Source organism: Fukomys damarensis, unplaced genomic scaffold (assembly GCF_012274545.1).
Source record: "Fukomys damarensis isolate Sample0158 unplaced genomic scaffold, DMR_v1.0_HiC HiC_scaffold_16, whole genome shotgun sequence".
NCBI classification, from domain to species: Eukaryota; Metazoa; Chordata; class Mammalia; order Rodentia; family Bathyergidae; genus Fukomys; species Fukomys damarensis.
In genome coordinates this window covers 22538171-22551954 of record NW_022900928.1, presented here as the reverse complement: position 1 = coordinate 22551954, position 13784 = coordinate 22538171, and the positions used below count along the sequence as shown (strand labels likewise).

Sequence of the window (13784 nt, the reverse complement as noted above, 5' to 3'; positions counted from 1 at the left end):
AGCCTCCATCTCATTGCTTCAGAGGAATGCATTTGCAAAGCCTGGGCTTCTTCCCTTGACCCTACTTCTTCTACCTCCAGTTTAAAGGCCATGTGGAAAAAATACCTATTGTTCTGCTTCTCAATTGTATCTTTTAATCCACTGATTTTCTGTTTTCTATGATCACTTACTAATAAATTGCTCACCTAGCATGTATGTCTCTTGTCTGCTGCCTTCAATAGGGCTGCAAGCCATCGCTCACTTTTCTGTGTCTAGTCACTTCAGGAAGGCCTGCATTCTCTTCCTACTGGTTGTGGGGAGAATGTTATGTAGCCCTTACTTTCTTTTTGTGATTGTTCTTTATTATCTACAACCCTATTGTTCAACTCCATTTGGATTTAGCAGTCTTTTTGAAGGCCTTCAAGAATATTACAGATTGGTTTCTCCAGAAGCAGATGCTGAGAATGTGCAAGATATTTTATTAGGGGTCCATTCCTGTGAAAGAAGAGGCAGAAGTAGAATTGTCAAAGGAATAAATTGAACTGCAATGCAGGCCTTACAAACCTTGAGCCAGGTGGGAACTCTGAAGTGTTTGAAGACCACGCAAGTGTCCTATACACGGCAGGACTCTCACTCAGTCACTGGATACGGGTTACCCCATGAAGCACATAATCTCAGCTGAAGAGGCTTTCTGCAAATGAGCCAGATTTGAAAGATTCAACAGCTGAAGAATGGCTGCTTACTTCATATCCCCTAGCCATGCAGCATGACCTTCCTTGAAGGAGGATCTGGATGGTACATTTCTATTCTTTCACAAAGGAGTTGATGGAAGTCATGGTGTAAACTAAGAAAAACATGACTGCGTTTACAATTCTGAGCCAGCACCAAAGATAGTTGAACTACTATGCAGGCTGTTTCCAGGAGGACATGCTCAGCTTGACATATATTCCAATTTGGAATAAACTCAAATCACTTGGATTGCACTAAAAATAGTAATGACATTGAGGACTATTACATAGCTGTTGTCAAAGCGATGAAACAATGCTCTTTTACTGTCTTTTTTCCATTCCTCACTCTTTTTGAGGTTTGCAGTTTTAATTTGTTTTATTTTAACAACTCTATTTAGGGAAAATAAAATACAGATAGAGAAAACAAGGCAAATGCATTTGTAACCACTATTTGGTCAAATAAAGAACTTGGACCTACTTTTTCAGAACTTATAATTGTGTATGTAGTGTAGACATAACTACATTTATCTTACTTTTTTTTTTTAATGGTACTGGGGATCGAACTTGGGTCCTTGTGTTTGTGAGGCAGGCTCCAGAACCACTGAGCTAAATCCCTGGCAGACATAACTATGTTTAAGTATAATATCAGTAATAATAGTGCTAACTACTACAATTACTTTCATTATTATAATTTTTATTGCTTCTGTTGCTGCTGCCTACACTACCACTACCTAACTCGACACATTTCACATACCATATGTACATATTATTTGAAGTTAACTTCACATGTCTATGAGATGGCAACATTTTACAAATGAAGAAAATGAATCAGAGATGGCTTATTTCACCCAAAGTCACACAGTTAGAAAATGGTGGAGGCCCCAGGCACATCTAAGGAGTCTAACTTCTGAGTTTGGCTTCTTAACTACAACTATGAGGTAGTATTCCCTAACTTTCAACACTTGGGTTAGATCTACTCATTTACTTTATTTTTGAATCATTTTCTCATTTTTCTTCCCCTCTCTGTTGTTTATCTTTACTGGAATAACTTCTCCAATAAATCACTTGCATGGAAATGTATGTCTTAGGCCTGCTTCTGAGGAACCTAAGACATACTGTTATCCACATCAGTAAAGAATTATGGCAGCAACTTTGCTAAGTCGTCAGTTGATTAGTGTTTGGAATAGCTGTAACTACCAAGAAAGTGCCATAAAACTTTGGTATCTAAAATGCATTTGAGCTATCAAATAATCACATTTATTGTGAACTAACTATATTCTCATATGTGATTTCTCAAGGAGTCCATTAATTATTCCTGCCAGTGAAACTCAGGTGAGATTGTTTCAACCTGTCAATGTATTACAATAAAATTATTAAAAGTAAAGAAGTAGAGAACTTGGGAGAGACAGTACAACAAAACAACTTAGTGCTTACTGTCGTGGGTACCTTATATATGGTAATTCCTTTATTCCCCCCAAAGCATGAGAAATCTACCATTTCGTTGTTTGGGTGTCTGGGCACAGATAAATTATATGTCCAAGGTCTCACAGACACTTTTCCTACAGACATTAGTAGTTACCATGTAAATATCAGTAATAATACCATATCTTCTTCCATTGCCTTGCCCACGCATGCACCAAAACACTAACATCAAGGATTGAATGGAGAGAAGTACAATCCTGAGGAAAGCGGAAAATAAAATTTTACATTTCACATGTATTTCTCCATAGTCCAAACAAAAAGTATCCCAAAACTTAAATGGGTCAATTTTTAGATATATGACATTCCTTAGACTTTCTTGTGCTCAGTTGTGTTTCTGAGAACAAAGACTTTCTTTAAAATATTTCAGTGCAGTTTTTCATTTTTATTTAATTCACATCTTTAAGATTTTGTTTTTATTGAAGATATTTATATATTTATGGGGTACAAAATGATTCTTTTATGTGTGTGTACATTGGGTAATGAACAAATCACGTAAATAAATCCATCACCTCACATCTTACTATTTTTGTGTAAGAACACATTTTTAGCAGAGTTTTTTTTTTTTAGATTTTGAGACAGGATCTCTCCCTTTCCCTCTCTGTCTCTCTCTCCGTCTCCCTCTCCAGCGTTGAGATTGACCTGGAACTCACTATGTAGCCCAGGCTGGTCTCGAACTCACAGCGATCCTCCTGCCTCACCCTCCCGAGTGCTGGGATTACAGGCATGAGCCACCACGCTCAGCTCATTTTTAGCAGTTTTTGAATGTACATTTAACTATTGGCAACTTGATGTGAAATAAATCATGAGAACTTATATATCTTGTCTAGCTGAAACTTTATACCCTTCAACCATTTCCCTTTTCCCTTCCCTCCTCTCAGCTTCTAGTAATTGCCACTTTATTTTCTGCTTCTGTGAATTTTTTAATCTTTAAAGTCTACATATAAGTGAACAATTCACATCTTAATCACAAGATGTGATGTCCTAGAATCCATCACCATCTTAATTCCATCCCTACATACCCGTGGCTCTTTTCCCGCACTACTTTGGATCTCTGTCTTAACTGACTGGAACCTCCCTGAAATCTGATGTGATTTCAGTTCCTGTTTCTCTGCTTCCCACTTCAGTGACACTGAGAGACCATGAGAATACAATGCTATAACCTTATAACTTTGGCCATCTCTAATTCTGTGGCCTGAACCCTCATCCTCTATTTCCTCATCTTGACATCATCCCTCATGACTCAATTTCCCCTATTTTATTCTTCAGGTTTCCTTCCTTAGTGACACCCACTATACTGACAGTACAATCTCTTTCAGATCTGATTCTACTTGATGACAGCATTATTTTTCTATTAGTATCACAGAATAGTCTCTACGGTGACATTATCATCTTCTCTCTTTCCTAATTTGCCTCTTTTCATTTTGGGGGGCAATCATATTACTTAAATACCTGAGAAATTGAATCAAGGATCTTTTTTTTATTTATACCAAATAACTTTGGCTTGAAAATCAAAAGTAACATGATATATAAGAACTTTTTTTGAGGTAGTTAATAACTTTTTCTTGCTCTATAGTTCAGGCTGGCCTTGAACTCACTGTGTAGCCCAGGCCAGCCTCAAACTCACATCAGTTCTGCTGCCTCAGCCTCCCAAGTGCTGGGATTATGGTGTGCATTGCTATACCCAATTTATATGATTCATCTTAGTTAAATTGTTTTATGGATTCATTAAATAACTGTAAAAAGGATTGTCAAATATTAATTAAAACTTTAATCTTTTTGAAGGATGCAGTAATGTGAGAGACAAGTACTATTCTATGTGGAGGTTGTTTTCAGATCATTTCAGTCTTACCAGATTCTACAATTCTCACCAAGATTAATTTTTAGAGAACAAAGAGAAAAGCATATTGTTCAAAAACACCCATATCCTTTATACTTTTTCTGTCCAACACTTGTGGAGATCAGCTAGTTGACCTGAAACTGAGAATATGTCCTTTCTCCCATCTCTGAAGATCCAAGTTGTTTTGTTGCTGTTTTCTGTGCTGTTTGTCGTCACTGCCTGTGGGTGGGCGGGTGAATATAGAGAATGTATGTTTGAATGGAAACCAAGGGGTGCCTCTGTGTCCAGTATGAAGAAATCGTCTTTGTATTATGACTCCTTTAGACATCAGCTTGAAGAACTGAGCCTGAGGCAAGGAGGTGTAGGCTTTAGGAAGGGTGATTTTCTTCTCTCAGGTCCTTGGTTGATTTCAGAGTTTTCTTAATTTTTATTCTGTTCATGACCTTAAGTCCCAAATGATTAAATAGCCACAAATGTGTCTGACTTGGAGATAAACGTTTTCTCACATTTTTATATGCAAAAAAGAATGTTTGTTGAAATACCATACCACTTAAGTTTAATTATAATTAAAAAACTATATACTTTTTCTTCAATATATAATTTTTATAATCATTAATGACTTAATCAAATGTAATGTTTGAATACTTGATTAAAATGATTAAACTGGTCCATTACAACTGGTTATTAATAATTATTTTCTAGCAGCCAGTCCTTCATAGGCATGTATATAACAGCAGGTTTCAATACTTAAGTTTTGAGAACCAACCCTTTCTTCCTTCCTTCCTTCTTCCTCTCTCTCTCTCTCTCTCTCTCTCTCTGCATGAATATGGAACTACCAAGGCATCAGGAAAGTAAAAAGTAATACTTAAATGAGAAAAGTTACATTTGATTTCTACTTCTCATATTTTCTTGATAACATTTCCTGAATTGATGATGGCCTTGTAATGGTTTAGACCTAAATGTCCCCCACAAGATACATGTGTTTGGAAAGTGATTGGATCATGGGGCTTCTGTGCTTATCAGAGAATTCATCCATTGATGAGTTCAGTAATTGAATGTAGTTTTAGGCGGTGAGTCCTGGTTGAAGTTGCCTCACTGTAGAGCATAACCTGAAGGGATATGTTTTTGTCCCTGGCTTCTCTCTTTTCTTGCTGTTTTCTAGGAAATGACCTGTGTCAGGCTGTTCCATCATGCTATTTCTGCCTTGAACCAACCAACCATGGACTATACCCACAAGAAACTATGAACCATATAAACCTCTCCTCTTTTAAATTATGGCTGTCAGGTATTCTAGAAGCAGAAAAGCTGACAAAGTAAGTAATACATGACTTATCTTGGTCAGTTTTCTGATTCTTTCCAAGAATAAAATATGCTGAAATATTGACTTGCTGGGGAATCATTAAATTTCCATGAACGTTGTTACATCTAAGGAGTAATATTTTTTTTTCATAATTTCAAAGAGTGAAAAATACAATTAAATTGGAAATATTGAAGGTTTGTATTGTAAGGAGGGAGTGTTTTAAAATTATTTTGGTACTGTGATCTTGACCCCCTTTCTCGAATACTGGAGCTCTTTTATGATCATTGAATGTTACTGTTTTTTTAGGTCATCAAGTACATCCTGCTTTGTGATTTTGGCCCAGGCATCAGGGATTTTACCTGAATCCATAAATTTTTTCTGGTATTTTTCTTCTAGCTTTGATCTGAAGTGTGAAACAAACCATTTCCAGTATGGCTGGGTAGATGAATCTGGGGTGATGCTCCATGTGGCATAATCCCCTCCTGCCTGCCGATAGTTTTTGTAGGGGATTTTCTGGTCATCTCCAAAAAGCATGAAACGATCACTTGCTACTGAACTGGTACAGCAATCAATGACAAAGAAGTCTGTTTTATGCTTATGCCATCCATTGACAGCCTGAGGACGGTGGTACGGAACACTGTGATCTCCTTCATGTGTAGGAATTGTGTTGGTACAGATTGCATTACATAAGGGACACTGTTTCCAGCAACCACAGAGATGTTCAGACAGGATTTTCTCAATTTTAGAAACCATTTCATCAGTAGGCATACTTGAGCAATCCTGTTCTACTTTTTTTATTGCTGGATCCAAAGCTGCACTCATGGCTTCTTTGAGAAACTCTATATCTTTTATCTCCTGGTGTTCAATACTTATCAGATCTCTTCGTGGAAAGATCAAGTTGTTCCCCAGGTGATCACAGAACAAATCCAACCATGCAGATGCAGTGCTGCTTTTATCTTTAGCTACTGCTGTGGATTCACGAAGAGCAGAGAGGATGGCATTCTTGATGTCATCTAAACTTATTTTTAAGAAAGTCTTTATTTTTTCACATTTTTCTGAACAATATCTCTTAATGTGGTTTTCAATGTAATTACTAAAAAAAGATTTTGTATGGTGAAGGTATTGCCAGTAATTATCAAAGTTTTCTTCTTCTGCAAGACAGATGAGAATATGTTTCTCCAGGTTAGCTCTGTTTCCATTGAATTCAGGGCAGGTTGCTTGCATGTCCCCGGCAATTTTAATGATCATTTTTCTCCATATGGTGACAGAGATGCCAGGGGTGAGCTTGTGCCACAAAAAATCAACAAATGTTTTGATTGAGGTTGCTCCTTGGCAGGAGATCTTAAAGCTCATGAAGAAATCATCTTTTTTGCTTTCTAGATAGTTTACAGGATCATTTGCTCTCTTGAATGCCTTGTGCATTTCCTTGAAACTCTTGGATGCTCTTTGGAATAAACACAAAGATAATTCAATGTTGTATTTGCTTGTAAATGTGTATCTTTCCTCAGTGGGTGCAGATTTTACTTCCTCATCTATTGTTCTCAGGATTTCATGGAAATAACTTGGATTGTAATCACACTGTTGCCTGCGAATGTTGTTAATAATTTCATTAAATCTTGAAATAATGAGGTCAGTTGTCATATTAATGGATTCTCTATCACGAGCCTTTAATGTCCTTGTCATAAAGTTATATTTTTTATTCATTTTGACATGCTCTTCATAATTGATTTGAAATTTCTCACCAGAATTTCTCTTTAGTATGTCCACCAAGTTTATCTCTTTTTGGAAATACTCCCAAAGGATATTTTCAGAATCCACATCAATGTTAGGTTCTGTGACTTGAGGGAGATCTGAGGATACATCATAGATCCATTTTTTCCAAAGTTGATTAAATTTCTCATGTAACTCTTCTTCACTCAGCTCTTTACCTTTTACAGTTAAAGCCAACTTTCGGCTTCTTTCCAATAATTCACTTTCATAACATGTCTTTTTTTTATCCAGTCTTTCTTGATTTTTCTTTAAACGAATAAATTCATTGGCTTTTTGTTTGCTATCTGCAATAAGAGATTCTTTAAGGATTATTAGTTTATTTTCAAAATTTGCTTTCCATTGAACCAATATTTCACTATCTGTATCATCATTAAAATATTTTTCAAGTTCACGTTTGATGGCTGTATATTTTTCTGTAATTGGAATCTCACATGTGCTTGTTTTGAGTGTCTCAATTTTTCCATTCTGAATCTGATTGTTCAACTGATTCTGCAACTCCAGGATATGACTCCTTAGCTCCCAGGTCCAGTGGTTATACATGGTTTCCAGTTTGCTCATGGCCATGACCTCTCGAGTGTTCCTAAAACTAAAAATAAAATTCTCATTGACCAGGGCTCTCCATAAATCCTGAACTCGAAATTTTACATCTGATATCTTCATGATGCTTCCTCTGGATTCCTGTTTGGCAGTCAAAAGAATTCTACTTTTCAGTTCTTGGACATTGTGACTATAGCGAGGATTGGGAGGGGCCATTGGGGGATTTCCATCCCAGAGATGAGCAAAGTAATAGACATGAGTGTTGACATCAAACTTAATCACATCACTGAAGTGGGTTATATCTGAGCATTCTTCTTGTTCAGCAGCTGTTACTGCCATTTCGTCTAGTTTCTGCTCTAAACACCTTCGTCCTTCCATAGTTTGGTCATTAGCTATAACTTCCCCCACATTCTGATGGACAAAGAGGCAGCTTGGGAAAATTTTCACTTGTTTCATCCTCAGAAAGGCTTGGACAGCTATTTGTAGGATATCCTGCATCTCTGACGGATTCTCTCCAAAAATATTGATCAGAGTCAAGTTTCCAAGTCCAATGACAAAGGTTGCCAACTCATTGTCCCAATTCTGGGATTTGTTGTTGAGTTCTGGGGCCCTGAGTCCTTCTGTGTCTACAACCAACAGAAAATCAAATCCAAGTTCCTCTGTGAAGGTCTCTTCTACCTTCAGAAGCTGCATGTAGGCTCCCCTGGTACACCTGCCTGCACTGACACTGAACTGCAGCCCAAAAAGGGCGTTCAGCAGGGTGGACTTCCCTGAACTCTGCAGGCCAAGAATAGAAAGAACAAACAGTCGTTTGTCTCCAATTTTCTTAGAGACCTCATCAAAAGTAGCTGACACCCACTTCAGAGGCACATAGGAAGCATCCCCATCCATCAGTTCAATGGGCATACCAGATATCATCAGGTCTGCAGCCATTTGGGGAAGGGAGAGAAAAAGGCTATCTCCTGTGGAAGTTTCTTCTAGAGCTTCATATATCTGGCCAATTTCTCTGAGAAGTTGCTCAATTCCTAAGGTACAGTCACTAATCTCTGTGGAGATGGCTTCTATCTCATTTTGCCAGAGTTTCAGGTAGTTGCTCTTTTGTGCCTTTTGCTTTTCTTTTTGTATCTTTGACCACAGAGATCTTTGCTTCTCACGTAGTTTTTCCAAGTGTTCTGCAGTCAGGTTGTCCAAAAACATACTCAGCCACTGAAAGAAGTAGAGTTTGGTGTGGGTTTCTGAATGTGCTTGGAGAATTTGAAGCATAGATTGCATTAAATCATTGAGAGGAAATGCTTTTTCCAACTGTTGGGATCGAATTACTCTTTTATCTGTTTCTATCTCACATTTGTGTTGCTCAATGCTTCTGTTCCCCTTTTCTCTCAGATGATAAAATTCTTTGTCTTTCTTACACCAAAGATGCCACAGTTGTCCCTGCAGGGGTAGTAAGTTTTCCTTCATGTGAGATAAATTTTTTTCTCCCAGAAGGGCCATTATAACCTGTGCCATTTCTTTGGCTTCCTTGCAATCTCTCTGGTCTTCATCAATCAGAAATCCGTGCTTGCGAGCAGTCTGAGTACAATCTTCTATGCTGAGAGCAGTGTCAGAGAGCTCTAGCAAACGTCTGATTGTAGCAGTGAGCTCTTCTGTTAATTCTGCCTCGTTTCTATTCCTGATGCCAATTCTCACTCTTCTGCCAGAATTATTTGCTATTGTTTTTTGTTTGTCATCAAGCAAGCATATCAAAGATCTTGACGACTGGCACAACTCACGGACAGTCTTCTGGTTTTCTTCACTGTCATCAGAAGCTGACATGAGGACTACAATTATGGAAGAGACCTCTTGTAGAAAGGTGAGCTGCTGCTTGTGCTCCTTTGCATCTCCATGAAGATTGGTGAAGGTCACACAGTTGTCAAATCTGTCTTCATCTTCCCCCCCAGGGCAGTACCAGCAGATTTCCACCACCCCCTCCATCAAGAGACAGTCTTTGCTGCTTCCCTTGCAGTGTCGGTGAAAAAACACATCATGTTTACGTTTACTGAGAAGACAGTTCATGATCTGAGACTTGGAAGCAGAGAGGCCATTTCCAACTCTAATGAAGGACACAATGGGTGCGGAGACCTGATACATCTGCTGATTTTTGTAACTGTGTTTTTTCTCTTTTGGTAATTTCCTTGTTTGCTGCCAGCTTCTCCTAATTTGACTTAGAGACCAAAGAGAGAAATCAATTTGAGAAGTGCAGGGCTTAGGCACCAGAAGGGGAAGGGCAAACTGACAAATGGAAAGTTTGGCCAAAATATATTGTCTGGCAAGATCATCTGCACAGTGAAAAATTGCCATCTGAATATCCATTGGGTGAATGTGGGGTCTAGGATCAGTAGCTGAAAGATTAGTGAGACTATCACTGTCTTCAAAAAAGTCTTCATATGGATCAAATACCTCATTTTCCTTATTGGAAGCACTTGGATAGACTTGGTGTTCTGCATTTCCATCATCTTTGAAGACCAAATGTCTCAGTCCATAATCCAGCATCAGTAGCTTTTGCAGGAAATAGAAGGGAAGTTCCTTTTCAGAACTGGGTCGTGCATTATACACAGAAGTCTTGTAGATTAGATGAAAATTATTTCTGGTCATCTTTTTTGGGTAATAATGTTCTAGGCCTAGACGTTGAAGTAAGTTTAGGAAGACTCCATTTTCTATTACTTCCCACTTGGCATTTTCATCCTCGTGTGGTTCATGGGAGTGTTTCTTTCCATGGAAAAGACTTTTAAGTTGTTTTTTGACCTCATCCATTTTCAAAGAAGATACAGTGGCTTTATAATTCCCATCAATAAGTAATCTCAGGTCTTTCTCTAGATTTTCCCAATCACGATCTGCTCCAGGTTTGGTGAGGACACTTGCAACTTCTTCAGACAATGATTGTTCCATGTGTTGTCTCATTAATGCCATGCGCTGTATTTTCTCTTTTGAAGAAATAGCTGTGACTCCAACTGTGGCTGTCAGACCTGTGAGCACAAGAAATGCCTGAGCCCTGTAGCTGCAAATATTTTTGAGCTCCTGGTATTTACTGTGGGCGGTTTGCATTTCATCCAGTAGAAAATTTAACTCATCGCATCCTAGGAGATACTGAAAAGTATTGTTCTCCACCTTATATCCAGCGCCAGCTGCAATGGAAAGTAGCAAGAGCTGTGTTTCTGACTGCTCTTTTTCTTGGAGATAATTTAAAAAGCAGCTGAGAGCAATGCTGACTTCATATGTGGCCTTTCTTTGAGCTTCTTCTACTATTTCTGGAGACTCAGGTTTGACATTCACTTCCATAAGATTTGTTTTGATTTCTTTTAAGGTTTTAATTAATTCAGAAAATTGGGAGATGTTAATTTGGTCTTGCTCTGACTCTGACTGATAGATCCATTGCATGATGGAGCAAGCTTGAGGAAAGTTTGTCACTTTGTAGATGTGAGGATCCAGAAGGCTGAGCAACTGTGATTTAATAAATTTTGTTCTATAAATGGGGGAATTTTTGCAAAAGTTGACAGTGTTCACCAGAAAATTCTGCAGATCCCAATCTGTGAGGCATTTATTAATCCAAATGTCATAACCTTTTATTTGTTGACTCAACATTTGCATGAAATCTGTCAGATTTTTAAGCTGCTCTTCAGGATCAGATACTTCCCAGGATTTCACATCATCTAGGAAGATCCTAGCTTCCTTCCCAGCACTTAGTAATTCTTCTCCTTCTTGTATCTGGATAGCAAGACCAGTCAGAGCAGTGTAGTTGTCCTTCAGGCAGTTAACCACTTTTAGAGCATCCTTAAAATCGCTCCTGTGGCTGGAGAGGATGATTTCCCAAATTGGCACTAGCTGAAGACCTCGGTCAATGACACACCAGGTTTGATTGCTGGACACAAGACCAGCTTTCCACTGGAGAAGGCCATCTGCTTCTGGAGGGCCACCTATCTGGGTCACAGATAACTGGATTTTGGTTTGGAGACTTTGGAAAGTTTTGCTTTGAGAGGATGCTTTTGATTGCAAGTTGGACACATTAATACCTGTAGTAACTTTCACTCCAAAGCCACTGTAGCTGCCTTTTATGTAACTATCCAGGGCATCTGCTGCCTGCTGCTTCACATCAGCCAGCTGCTCCTTTTGGAAATCCTCTGAAATTGCCTTCCACCAGTAGATTCCTCCCAGATGCAGAGGGCCTTGGTTAGCATGAGAACCAAACCTGTGGAAGAAATTTTCAGCCCTGTGCCTTACCAAGGAGAAGCCTTCTGAGCCTGTTGTGTGCTCTAGGAAGTCTTCAATGCATTTCAGTTCCTGGAGAGCAGGCTTAGATAGCCTGAGCTGCTCAATAGGAAAGTGACAGGAGGCCAACGGCACATAGCTAAACTTGGTTGAACAGAAGTAAGAGTGTTCAGAATGTGACTGTTGAATTTCCTTGGATTTTGAATGCTTGCCTTGATCTATGCCAGCTTCTAGATTAACTTTCCATCCTCCACCCTTGAATGAGGCAGTTACACTGAAGCCCATCTTCTCTATACTCTGGGTGAACATAGATTCTTCCTGCAAAGATGTAAATTCCTTTGTTTCCATCCACGTACCCTGCTGAGGGCCAAAGAGTAAAACCTCCTTGGGGACACTAAGTAACTCTTCTCTCTTCTCAATCAGGCTGCCTTGGTGGCTGGTTTTATAAATTCCCTGCAGGGCAAGGCCTCCAGATGCCCATCTTACCAGATCTCTGTCTGAGAAGTTTTGCCTTTGGGACAATGTCTGGTCCATAAGATTGATTTGTCTCTGCATGTTTTCCATGACCTCCGTTAGGGGTATTTCAGGTGGTGGCCAGTACTCTTCAGGGATCTCCATTGCTTGCCTCAGCTCTGCTTCTTTTATCCTCACTGAATCTTCCTGTCTTTGTTTTCCTTTTGACTGCAAGTCCTTCAGCTCCTGCAGTGCCTGTTCTGCCTGCTTCTGTCTTTTCTTTATTATTTCCATTGGAGACTCCTGTAACTCTGGAAGACTATTTGAATGTGAGAGGTCAAGCAGCTTCTCCAGGGCCTTTTTCTCCCATGGATGACGTGCATGGGATTTCAGTTTCTGGAGGTCTTTTTCTTTTAAGTATTGTAAGGCCAGAGTACAGGACACACTCAGGAGTTCTTGCAGTTTTGGCAACCAGAACTCAGGATCCAGTCCCACTTCTCTCAGCATCTCTTGGAGATCTTGCTTTCTTTTGCCTTTGATCAGAGACTCATCAGGGATGTACTCTGTTGTGGCCATGGCTGGGTGAAAAATAGATATTCAGTTAGTTTTGTTTGTCTCATGACATTAATGAGTGTTAGCCACATTGTCAAAGGGGTTGAGTATACTAATGATACAAGTCTACAAAGCTTTCTTATCTTCTTCCTTAATTTTTCAACATATACTTTTGTTAGCACATTTTTTTGTGCATATGTGTCCAGGACAACATTGTGGGTGTTTTAAAGCATGGGTTGACCTTTTAGTTGCTAGAGTGAGTTGCATCTTAGCTTGGCTTTTGTACTTCCTCTTGCACAGAATCAGTTACATAAATAATATTAAACTGAGGGATGGAGTTTGATAATATGCATGTGTTTAGTCGCTTGATGTTTATTTTTAAAACAAGTGATACCATCAGTTATCATTTCTCTTTAGCATCAGTGAAACCTGTGTTGACTAGTTCTATTCCTGTATCTTTGGCATGTCTTTGTAGCCCATTTCATGGTATTTGTTTGCTCTTCTGCCATTTAAAGACACTGTTATCCTGGTTTATGTTACCAATTTCTTACTCTTTATCTTCCCTAGTTAATATCATCTATTACATGAATAACTGTCCATATATTGATGTCATACACTTATGTATATAGACCCAAATTCTCACCTATATGGGATGTTTCGTTAGTGTTAGATACCCCTTCCCCATCTTCTGGGCAGCAGATAAGATTTCATGCGTTTCACTTCATCCATTATTAAAATTTCCTTTTCTCTTGTGACTAGGCAAAGAGTACAAAAGACCTTCCTATATTCCCTGAAGTAGTCAGACAGTTCATTAGAGACCAGATAAGTGACATTCTAGACACCTTGTATAAGAGGTGGTTCACCAGGTATAAATTCCAGAGTTCTGAAAAGAAATAAAATATTT

General features: G+C 38.7%; 1 protein-coding gene across 1 annotated transcript; it reads right to left on the bottom strand.

Moving 5' to 3' along the window:
- Nucleotides 1-5617: 5617 nt before the first annotated feature.
- LOC104876283 (interferon-induced very large GTPase 1) lies at nt 5618-12904 on the bottom strand. The gene has a single exon (XM_010644240.1). The coding sequence runs from the start codon at nt 12902-12904 to the stop codon at nt 5618-5620; it is 7287 nt and encodes a 2428-aa protein (XP_010642542.1).
- Between the last annotated feature and the right edge of the window lie 880 nt (nt 12905-13784).

Coding starts and splice junctions, on each gene's coding strand:
- LOC104876283 (XM_010644240.1), bottom strand. CDS start 12,904: ATGGCCACAACAGAGTACATCCCTGATGAGTCTCTGATCAAAGGCAAA.